We start from the raw sequence: 12,696 nt of genomic DNA, 5'->3' as shown, positions 1-12,696 counted from the left end.
ACAATATATTGAATTGTCATTGAGCCAATAGGTAAAGCTAGCGTTTCAATTGAATATGCATTTTGGGGATCTTTTCTATTTTCTATGTGTGAAATCTCTCATTCGTTTGCTTGTTTGAATTTTATGTGGATTGCTATAAATTTTGCATTCAAGTCGTTTTCAAACAGAGCCTTTAAAGTCTTGAATAGAAAACTGATTTTTTTTTCTTTTCTTATTTTTTTTTTCAGCTATGAACTTTGGTTTTTCTTTGCACAATAGTGAGCCTCTCAATGGTTCGAATTTTAAGATATGGAAGGAACGAGTTGAACTCTACCTAGGCATCCAGGGAATTGATATTTGTTTGAGGGAACCTCAACCCATTTTGAATGATGCAAGTAATGATATGATGATCGCAAAACATAGAGAATGGGATGGGGCCAATAGAATGGCCCAACTGATCCTGAAACAAACCACGTCACCTATTGTGAGGAACATTATCACAGAACCTAACTTGGCTTTGGAGTTTTTGATTGCCTTTGGCTTGAAGTTTAAGGAGAATGAGAAGGCTGAGATTTCCTCCCTACAGGACCAGCTTTTGGGTACCAAATATGACAACACAAGGAGTATTAGAGAACATATCATGAAAATTATCCAACTTATCTCTAGACTTGGTGATCTGCATATTGTTTTTCCTAATGCTTTTATAGTGCACTTGGCACTTAGAAACTTACCTGCTAGTTTTGGCCCATTGAAGACTACTTATTTTTCACAGAAGGAAACCTGGGACTTGAATGAACTCATAGCTATTTGTGTGTAGGAAGAAGAGTTAATTAAGAGTAATGGGATTGAATATGTGAATCTGATCAATAAACAAAAATGGAAGGGTAAGGGAAAGGCTGAAGGGTCTAGTGTTGCAACCCTTGGTGAAGGCACAAGTGGGACTAAGCCCTTCAAACTTGGTCCCAAGAAGGCTGGAAACAAGGGATAGAAACCTAGGAATTTCAAATGCTTCCTCTTAAGAATTGGAGGGGCATATTAAGAAGAATTGTAAAGGTTTCAAAGATTGGCTTGTGAAAAATGGTAAGTCTTGGTTTTCAGTGTTTTCTATTGAAGTAAATTTAGTAAATTTTTCCCCTAATTCCTAGTTTCTTGCCACAGGCTTACCTATACGCATTGCAAACAATTTGCAGGGCTTCATAACAAGGAGGGCACCTAGGAAAAATGAAGTCAACATCTCTGTGGGAAATGGAATTAGAGTAGCAGTTAAAGCTATAAGAACAGTTAGGCTAGTATTAGGCTCTGGAGCCATTTTTGATTTAGAAAATGTTTTTTATATCCCTTCTATAAAGAGGAATCTTATTTCAATTTTGTGTTTAGTCAAGAAAAGATGTACTTTTTTCATCGACTTATTAGGAACAAAAGTTTCTTTTGGTTCGAATTCTCTTGCCTTTGCTCCTTTCATTAATGATTACTGGTTGCTGGATTGCTCTCTACCTAAAGATGTGATGTTGATTGAAAATGGTGAATCAGACTTGCATAAGAAAAGAAAGTTTAGTGAAAATTCTGCATATTTATAGCATAGAATGCTTGCTCATATTTCCAAAGAAAGATTGCAGAGAATGGAAAGGGAAAATTTGTTGCCTAAGCTTGACTCATCAGATTTTGATATTTGCATATAATGCCTTAAGGGGAAATTTACTAAATCCAGGAATAAAACTTCAAATAGAAACATTGAACCACTTTAGTTGATCCACACTGATATTTGTGGATCATTTGCAAACACCACCATCTGTGAAAACAGATATTTCATCACTTTCATAAATGTCTTTACCCGATTTTTTCATGTTTTCTTGTTGTCTGAAAAATCTCAAGCTTTAGAGAAATTCATTATCTTTAGAGCTAAAGCAGAAAAAGAATTGGGGAAAGAGATTAAATTAGTTAGATCAAATAGAAAGGGAGAATATTACGACAGATACACTAAGGCAGGACAACAGAAATGGCATTTTGCACTGTATTTAGAAAAACATGGAATCCAAGCTCAATATACTACACTCGGAACACCAGAATCCAATGGAATTTCAGAAAGGAGAAACAAGTCTCTTTTAAACATGGTAAGGAGCATGATGTGTACCTCTGGACTACCTAGATTTCTTTAGGGGTGATGCATTGAAAACGGCAAATTATTTGATAAACAGGACCCCGAGTAAAGCAATCCCTAAGACACCTTATGAACTATGGAAGAATAAGAAGCCTTGTGTGAATCACATTCATGTTTAGGGCTGCAGGGCAGAAGCTAGACCTTATAACCCTCATATTGGAAAACTAGATCCCAAAACAGTTTCAGCCTATTTTATTGGTTATCCAGAAAGATCTTTTGGTTATAGGTTTTATTGTCCTGATCACAGCACCAGAATTTTTGAGACAAATAGAATTGTGTTTTCCTTGATGAGATAAACCATTCCCATGCTTTTGAAGATCTTGAGCTTGAGTTTCAAGAATTGTCTTATGATGAAACTAAAATGTCAAGCACATCACTTAACCTCAATATCCCTGTTGAACCTGTTATGCAACCTCAACTTGAAGTTGTGCAACAAGTTCAACAACCAGCTCAAAATGTTGAAGTACCAAATTCAATGGAAATTGAAGTAGAATCTCAAGTTGGTGTTGTCGGGGAGGGAGCAAATGAAAATGCAGTTGCAGGAGAAGCTCAAAATGAGCTTGCTGCTGATAACCAGGTTTTGAGAAGATCGGCGAGAGTTAGAAAACCAGCAATTAATAGTGCAGGATATGAAGTGTACCTGCAGGAGGCAGATTTTGATTTTTGTGATGATAATGACCCTTTAACTTATAAGCAGGTTGTTCAAAGTGATTAGAATCTGAAGTGGGAAGAGGCAATGGAAGCTGAAATTAAGTCAATGCATGATAACCAAGTTTGGGAATTAGTTGAACCTGTTAAGAACCATAAAGCAATCGGCTGTAAATGGGTTTATAAAACCAAAAGGTGTGCAGCTGGCCCGATTGAGAGGTATAAGGCTAGGCTTGTGGCCAAAGGTTTTACACAACAGGAAGGGATAGATTTTAATAAGACATTTTCACCTGTTTCCACAAAAGATGCCTTTAGAATTATTATGGCTTTAGTTGCACATTTCAACATGAAATTGCACCAAATGGATGGAAGACTGCCTTCTTGAATGGAGACTTAGATGAGGAGATCTACATGAGATAGCCAGAAGGTTTTATTGAGCCTAGAACTGAAAACTTAGTTTGCAGACTTAATAAATCAATTTATGGGTTGAAACAAGCCTCACGACAGTGGTACTTTATATTTGATGCAGTTGTGAGCTCTTTTGGTTTCGTAGAAAATTTGGTTGATGAATGTGTGTATATGAAAACCAGTGGTAGAAATTTTATTTTTTTTGTGCTTTATGTGGATGATATTTTAATGGCAAGCATTGATAAGGGGCTGCTGCAGGCGAGCAAGTCTTTCCTTTCAAGTAATTTTGATATGAAAGACTTGGGAGATGCCTCATATGTTCTGGGAATAGAAATCACTAGAGACAGAACCAAACACTTGCTGGGTCTATCTCAGCAGAGTTACATTTCAAAAATATTGAAAAGATTTGAAAAGCATAACAGCTCTCCAAGATAGGTGCCTATGTCCAAGGGTGATAAGCTGAACAAAAGTCAATGCCCTAAGAATGACCTTGAAAAGGAGAACATAAAAAGCAAACCATATTCTTGACTTGTGGGGAGCTTAATGTATGCTTAGGTTTGTACTAAACCTGATTTGGCTTTTGCAATGAGTATGTTAGCTAGGTTTCAATCCAATCCAGGACATGAACACTGGATAGCTGAGAAGAAAGTCTTAAGGTACTTGCAGAAAACCAAAAGTTACAGCTTGGTTTTCAGGAGAGTGAATGAGCTTGAAGTTAAGGGCTTTTTGGATGTAGACTTTGCAGGGCAGTATTCTAATTATGGAAAGTCAACTTCCAACTATGTATTCATGCTTGCTGGAGGGGCCATAGCATACAAGAGTGTGAAGCAAACCCAGACTGCAACCTCCACTATGATGGCAGAGTACATTGCCATCTGTGAAGCATCGTGTCAAAGCTTGTGGCTGAAGAATTTCTTGCAGCATACCAAGTTGGTGAACTCAATTATTTCTAAGCCTTTGAAAGTACACTATGACAACTTTTCTACAATCTACTTTACAAAGAACAATAAAAGATAAACCAACTCCAAGTATATTGACTTGAAATACTACAGTGTCAGAGAAAGGTGAAGCACAAGGAGCTTGATATTGTGAAGAGTAGTACCCTGAACCAACTAGCTAATCCATTCACCAAACCCTTAACTGTTGTAGCTTTTCAAAATCATGCTCGAAGTACTGGCATTCTACCTACTTTGGATACTGAGGCTTAGTGGGATGTTACCAAGTTCAGTGGGAGTTCTATTATGTGTTAGCTGATTTCTGATTAATGTTTCAATTTTGTATTTTGATTGAGTTTTTCTTAAGAACTTATCAAGTTGTATTTGACATATGAATTTTACAAGTCAATAAAATTCTATTCGTCCATGGCTTTAGTTATATTTTTATTTGTTGTAGCTTTCTTTTGACTTTTGTTTTGATCCATTTCTGACTTATACCATATATGTATACATTCCAACAATTGGTTATTGTGGATCAAAATTTTTATAACACATTATGATAAGTTATATTCATTAACTTAGTGTTGAGGTTCTTGCACATTAAACCATTAAGAGGACCATGTACAGATGCATCATGAGTTTAAATTCACATTCATTGGCACGGTACATATTGAGTGATATTTCTATTGTCTCATGTGATGCATGATCATGGGGTTTTGTAATTGCACAAGGATCCATTTTTACAATTTTGAATCTTTTCTGTGGTTCTTCAACATGATTATACATTGATAGAGATTTGGTTAGATCAAGGTACTTATTTTATCTCTATGCACACTTTAGTTGATTACTATGTCTATATTGAGCAATATTCTTATTACATGAATTCACTAGATGTTCAAGTGGGAGATTTTAAGACTTGATATGAACATCTAATGAATTCATATCAAGTGTAATAACTATTGTTACCTAAAGAGAAAGTAATCCGAGATAATATGAGAAAATCTATTTCATGATATTTGTATTTATTTGTGAATCTAATATTTACAATTGAGAATCTAAATGTCTTGGTAACCAAGCAAGAATATATCAGATATATTTTGTTAGATACAACAATAATGATATTAAGCAACCTATTATGGGCAGGTATTCATTGTTCTATACACTATAAATACAAGGTCCCTGTGACCTCTCCTAGACACACAAGCATATAGTTCTAGCCCCATAGATAGTAGCTTCTAAGTTGAGAGGATCACAGAAGGCCTTGCTGCAAGATCGATGGCTTTCTCCACCACTATTGGTATGATTCATGTTCATAACCAATTATGTTAGTATCTTGTCGTGCTATATATATGTTCTTCATTTTGTGTTTATTATTTGTGCAATTTTATGTGTAGTTTAATTTTCCACTAACATCTTGGAGAGATATGGAGAAGAAGAGTTAGAGGCTTAGGCTTGCAATTGTTTCATTGTATGCTTATTGCTTAACATTTTCTCCCTATTTTGGTTTTTTCAGGACTACTTTGAATATTCTAGATTCAAGAAAATTACTCTTTTAAGTCTTTTCATACTCTTAATTATATATAAAGGCTAAGAAAATAAAATAAAAATTTTAAAATACAAAACCACCTCGGCGCCACTTGGGCGCTAGTCCCCTGGCCATTGCTCGACTAGCGCCTAGTGATTTTTAGAACCTTGATTTTTAATACTATTAGTTCTACTTTTAATTTTTTTGGACTGAATATTTGTATTTATATATAATACATATTATTTTTTAGATATTAAATTATTAACACCATCAGTTCTACTTTTGAATTAATTTTCAAAAACTTTAACATAGTTATTAGCTTACTTATTTAGACAATCTGCAACAAATCACTTTGGTTTTTGTTTTTTTTATTTTAAAAATTGATATTTTGTAAGTGCCCCATTTAAAGTGAAATCTTGGCTCCACCACTGTTGGCCACCGTAAATGGATTCGTGTGCACTGTTGGAAAAACCCCACTTACAACAGACCATTTCCGAAAGAAAGGGATAAGAGCAAATCAGAGTCAACAACGCACAAGCATAGCAAATTATTTGAGAGGGAGAATGAGAGATATGGGAAAAAGAAGGCTAGGGTCAAGATGAACAGATATAGGCTCAAACCAAATGAAAGAAAGTCAATGGAAACGAAAGGCGATAAGCCTCCAATCTAGGCGGAAGCCCAGACAAAATCACCCATAAGGGGTGGAAGATGTCGCCACAGACTCTCAACTCGAATGAGAAGAAACCTTTTTTTTTTTTTTAAGGAAGCGAAATAAGGGATAACTCCACGCCCTCATTCGAAATTTTATTAATAAGAAAAAAATAAAAAGAAATTGGGGGTTTGGCCTAAACCATTTCCACTGCACACAAACCCAAACAATAACGTACTGTACATACATGGCACTTGTCGGCCATAATCAGCACTTAGACTTGACCATGTCACCTTGTCGGAATGACTTCAAAAGTGTAACCCCTGGAAACACAGCAAGACAACCTCCACAGGCAAGCCAACTCCAGGCCGAAACATGCCTTGACGCGCCGACACGCGCCACCTAAAGTTGTTTCTGCAGAAAGGACCAAAACTCAGTAAACTGAAGTGTATCAGTCCCACATCGAAAACAAGACTAAGGTAACTCACTATGTCACCTATAAAAGGTCCACTTCTCTCTCTTCATTCATTACGCATTCAATAGCTATTCACCGCTACATTTGTCAATATAAGTACATCGTTTAACTTTAGCATCGGATGAGCGAAGACCGCCAACCGCGGTCTCCCCTCTTGGCCCCATTGTATTTCTCTTGATAGATTAGCGGGATTTCGTGAACTACACACATATCAGAAGATTGGACCCTCGTCCACATTATCGGAAGCCGACATCATATGGCGGTATTTTGAGCATTAACATTGGCACCGTTGGTGGGAACCTCTGAACTAAGAGTCACCTCCCATTTAACCTACCATGGCTAGCGGAAGCGGCGAGGGTGTCGGAGACCAAGCAGATCAAACCACCAAATCTCAGCCCAACCCCACCAACCCATCAACCGTCAATCGTGAATTATTTACCACACCAATTAGCGTAGACGGTCAAAATCTCAACACTCCCGAGGCATTCCCAACACAATCTATCGTGGAAAACCAAACCGGCACAAGCCGCCAAGCACAAGGTCAGGATCTTGCTGCTATGTTGGAAATAGCCTTGGCAGACTTGCACAACGCTAACAGAGAGCGAGAAAAGGAGCTAAAGGAGAAGGCGGAAGCCCAAAATCAAGTGGTGACACTATTGTCAAAATTTGACGAGTGAAAGAAAGCACTAGGAACAAATGCACGACCAACCCAAAGTGAACACTCCCAAAGCTCAAGGCTCAGTCCAAGCACCGGGACAAGAGTAGTACCAATACCGGTAATCCAAATGGGTGTCACCCTAAACCCAGTTGAACTAACGGGATTAGGACCGACACCACCGCTACAGGTGGCACAAGAGCAGGTGGCGGACTCACAGCTGCAATATGATAATTCGTTCAGCGCCGGTCAACAAAGGGGAACCGGAAACATGCTGGCACCCCGACAACAGATGGTGGCGCCAACGCAACACATGCCTAGACCAACTGTTGACGCTACCACCTTGATTTTGGAAAAGATGCGGGAACTAGAGGAAAGAGTGTTGAGGGCTAAGGCCGGCACTCTTCCGCCAGCACATAATCCACTATTTGCAGCACAACCAGGTCCATTTACCACCAGAATCTTACAAACTGTCAGACCCACATATGCCAAGACACCCAAGATAGCCCAATTTGGCGACCCAACAGATCCATTCGTACACATGGACACTTTCAAGAAAGTAACCAACAACAAGGGATTTGATGATGCAATGCTTTGTCACCTATTCAACGAGACGTTGGATGGCGAGGCAATGAGTTGGTTTTTCGAATGCCCACCGGGTTCCATGGACTCGTTCTCCACTCTGTCAAACGCATTTCTGTCAAGATTCATCCTCATGACGGACGGTTACTACAACTCCAGCCAATTATTCAGCATCAACCAAGGTGTTGATGAGTCATTAAAATCATTTGTCACAAGGTGGAGGACCGCCACATCTAGATGTGGGGATCTTGATAAAACAATGGAGCTGGCAGCCTTCAAGCAAGGACTCCACAGGGCAAGTTTTCTATACCACCTCAACTGTAATTGTCCAAATGCCACATATGACTACATCATGAATGAGACAGTCCTACTTGCCTTAGCTGAATACAGCTCCTATGGTACCACACCACCACCACCACCACCACCACCACAAACTCCACTAAAAAACCCCCAACCCGCTACATTCCAATAATGAAACACCACCACCACTCCAAACATAACCACACCGCCCAATGACAAAAAAAGGGAATAGCAACAGGGCAATTACCAAGACAAGCGGCAAAGGGACCAACAATATCATAACAAGGGCAACAGATCTTTTCACAATGATCGCCACAACAATCGCGACAACCGCCACAATAAAGCCTCCACAAATGCTCAAAAATTTGAGGTCTTTACAGTCTTGACGGCGTCATATGAAGAAATATATGATCAGTGCAAGGATCAAATACCACCACCACCCCCAAGAAAATACTCTAGAGTAGGAAAACCTAGAAACACCAGCAAATGGTGCAAACACCATGAAGATAGCGGTCATAACACCAACGACTGCAACACCCTTAAGACTGCAATTGAGTCATTATACCGTGGCGGAAAGCTGGAGCAATACAAGGCGGTTGTTGCCAACATTGAACGAATACGACGGATCAACACTATTGATGGCGGTGCTTTCATATGCATCTTATCACACAGAGCAAGAAAGCGTTATGAGAGCGCTAACCACCCAAAAGAGGTATTCAATATCCACTATGACAGGTCAGCCAAAATGGCAAAAACTGGTTAGGAACCAATCACTTTTTCTGAGGAGGAGGAGCGAGGTATTCACTCACCACATGACGAACCATTTCTGGTAGATGCAGTTCTCGACAAATGGTCTGTAGGAAGGATGATGATAGACAGCGGATCCGTTGTCAACGTCATATTCAACAGCTATTACAAGCAACTGCAGCACAATAACAAACTTCTGCAAGACCACGTGCCGCTACTCAACTTCTCTGGCGACGTGACCCAACCTCTAGGGTCAAATTATATGCGCTTGTCGGTCGGGACAATCCCTTGTACGGCGGAAATACATACTGAATTCATAGTAGTAGACTGCTTTTGCTCATACAACGCCATTATCGGTTGCCTAGCTCTCAACAAACTCAAATGCATCATAGCCAGATACATGCTACTCATGAAGTTCCCAACACCCAACAACACTGGGTCTGTCAGGGGAGGTCAGTCAATTACACGAGAGTGTTACTCAACAACGGTGTTGAGGTCAAGGGCCCGCCATGAAATTTTAACGGTAGTGAATACACCACAGTTGACGGACAAAATTGATGACCCCAGAGATGATGAAGAAAAGTACTACAAAAAAGAGCCTGTCAACCTAGAGACATCGCTCCGTATTGTAAGCATCTCTGACTAGCACCCAGAGAGAACTGTTCGTATCGGAGCCCAACTCTCCCCCGAGATAGTGGCTAAACTCACTCAGTTCCTCAAAGAGAACGCCGCAGTCTTTGCATGGTCGTACACCGACATGCCAGGAATCTCTCCCGACATAATTCAACATAAACTCAGCATCAAGCCATCCTTTTACCCTGTCAAGTAGAAGCGACGAGCATTTGACGAAGAAAAATATCTGGCCATCAGGGAAGAGGTAACCAAGTTGCGTGACATAGACTTCATTCGTCAGGTTCATTATCCATAATGGATCTCCAACATGGTAATGGTAAAGAAACCTAACGGGAAATGGCGGATGTGTGTCAACTTCAAAGGTTTGAACAAGGCATGCCCCAAGGATAGCTTCTTGCTACCTCATATTGACCAATTGGTTGACGCAACAGCAGGACATGAACTACTCAGTATGATGGATGCCTTTAGATACAACCAGATAAAGATGCACCCCGGCGATCAGGAGTGCACAATATTCACCACCGACAAGGGTTTATATTGCTACAATGTCATGCCCTTTGGCCTCAAGAATGTCGGGGCCACATACCAACGATTGATGAACACAATGTTTGCGAAACACTTGGGTAAGATCATTGAGGTATATGTCGACGACATGCTCGTCAAAAGCTTAAAAGCCAGTGGTCATGTGGCTAACCTCCGCATCATCTTTGCCATATTGCTAGCATATGGGATACGCCTGAATCGGGAAAAATGTTTCTTTGGCGTAACCGCTAGAAGGTTCCTCGGATATATAGTCAGTGAGCAAGGAATAGAAGCTAACCCCGACAAAGTGCAGGCAGTCATAAACATGAAGTCTCCAGAGAAAAAAGTCGAGGTACAAAGTCTGCAGGGAAAGTTGACGGCTCTTTCCCAGTTCATCTCCAGGCTAACCGACAAATGCCTACCCTTCTTCCAGGCAATGAAGCGGTCTCATTGTGAAGCGGCGTTTCAAAATCTCAAGGAATATTTGGCCTCTATTCCGCTACTCTCAACTCCTATACCAGGCGAAACACTATACATCTACCTAATAGTGTCCAAATCCGCCATCAGCTGTGCAATTGTCCGCAGGGAGGCAACAGAAGAATTGTCGGCATTCCATGCCGGAAGAGGCATGAATGGAGAGGAAACAAGGTACCCGCCACGGGAGCAACTGGCGCTAGCGCTCATAATGGCTGCTATGAGGTTGAGTCAATATTTCCAAGCACATACGATCCATGTTCTCACAAATCAACCACTAAAGCAAGTTCTCCACACTCAGGACGCCTTAGCAAATGGGCAATAGAACTCAGCGAGTTCGACATCGATTACAAGCCAAGAACTGCTATCAAAGGACAGGCTGTTGCTAACTTCATAACAGAGTTAACGGAGCCACAGCCGGAATATATCATTGATATAATGTTGGAGGACAGCATTTAGCACCCTGAAGCCACTCAGGCAAAGACACAATCACAGTGGGACCTCTATGTAGACGGTTCCGAGTGTTCCAAGGCTTGCGGCGCCGGTATAATCTTCACAGGCCCAGTGGGCCTTAACGTGGAGTACGCCCTCAAGTTCGATTTCAAGGCCTCTAACAATATGGCGGAATATGAGGCACTTATCGCAGGGTTATTGTTGGCCATCGACTATGGGGCAGAAAGTGTCAACATCTTCAGTGACTCACAGCTGGTGGTCAATCAGGTCAATGACATTTTTCAGGTCAAAGACAAACAACTGGCGACATACCTAGGGTACGCCAAGACATTGCTCGGCAAGTTCAGTTTCTTCAACACCACGCAAATACCTCGTGAAAAGAATGCAAAAGCTGACTCCCTGGCACGCTTAGGAACAGCTCAGCCACATCAAAGTCCCGCCGATACTAGGGTAGAGACCCTCGATAAGCCTAGCATCACCAAAACTCTAGCGGAAATCTACACCATCGAAGTAAGACTAACTTGGATGGATGAGATACACAACTACAAACGTGACGGCACATTGCCATCCGACAAAGTCGAAGCAAGACGACTGATATGAAGGGCAACACGAAACAACATTCAAAGTGGAAAACTCTACCTCTTGAAGTGTTCAACACTAGAAAAGGGAAAACAGGTCCTAGCAAAAATACACGCTGGAGAGTGCCACAATCACTCAGGAGCTAGATCATTAGCCAACCGCACCATGCGCCAAGGATATTTTTGGCCGACATTGGGCGATGACGCCAAACAAACATCAAGATCATGTCACAAATGTCAGCAGCACACAGACCTTGCACATGCACCAGCAGAACCATTATCCATCATTATCGCACCCTGGATTCACTCCATGTGGGGGCTGGACATTGTCGGAAAACTCCCAACCGCCAAACGTCAGTTCAAATACATAATTTTAGCCATCGATTACGACAGTAAATGGATCGAGGCTGAACCATTAACGGCTATCACAACCGCTAAGGTTCAGCATTTCTTATGGAAAAATATCTACTGTCGTTATGGGGTGCCCGACACAATTATTACCGATAACGGAACGCAATTCAACAACGAAGAACTCATCAGCTTCAACACCAAACTAGGCACCAAAATGCGTCTCGCTTAGTGGCACACCCCCAGACCAATGGCCATGTGGAATCCGCCAACAAAATCATCAAAAAGATGCTAAAAAAGAAATTGGAGGACAAGAAAGGCTTGTGGCCTGAAAAACTCCCAGAAGTCCTTTGGGCCATCCGGACAACACCAACATCCGCCAACGGTGAAACTCCATTATGCATGATGTTTGGCACAGAAGCAGTCCTTCCCATTGACGTAACCCAACCAACAGGTAGGATTGACGGACATGACGCCACAACAAACGTTGCCGGCGTCAATCTCGACAAAGACCTATTGGAGGAGAAACGAGACAAATCCCACCTGTATAACTTGCAAAACAAGCAGCGGGTGTCACATTTTTACAACAATCGTGTGAAGACCAGAAACCTACAATTTGGCGACTGG

At 40.9% G+C, this 12,696-nt stretch overlaps 1 protein-coding gene across 1 annotated transcript; it reads left to right on the top strand.

Annotated features, from left to right (window-relative positions):
• Window positions 1–7,562: 7,562 nt before the first annotated feature.
• LOC112194549 lies at window positions 7,563–8,486 on the top strand. The gene has a single exon (XM_024334776.1). The coding sequence runs from the start codon at window positions 7,563–7,565 to the stop codon at window positions 8,484–8,486; it is 924 nt and encodes a 307-aa protein (XP_024190544.1).
• Window positions 8,487–12,696: the final 4,210 nt, after the last annotated feature.

Source organism: Rosa chinensis, chromosome 3 (assembly GCF_002994745.2).
Source record: "Rosa chinensis cultivar Old Blush chromosome 3, RchiOBHm-V2, whole genome shotgun sequence".
In the NCBI taxonomy this organism is placed as follows: domain Eukaryota; kingdom Viridiplantae; phylum Streptophyta; class Magnoliopsida; order Rosales; family Rosaceae; genus Rosa; species Rosa chinensis.
Note: the sequence above shows the minus strand (reverse complement) of the source record. Positions and strands in the feature narration are given on the sequence as shown.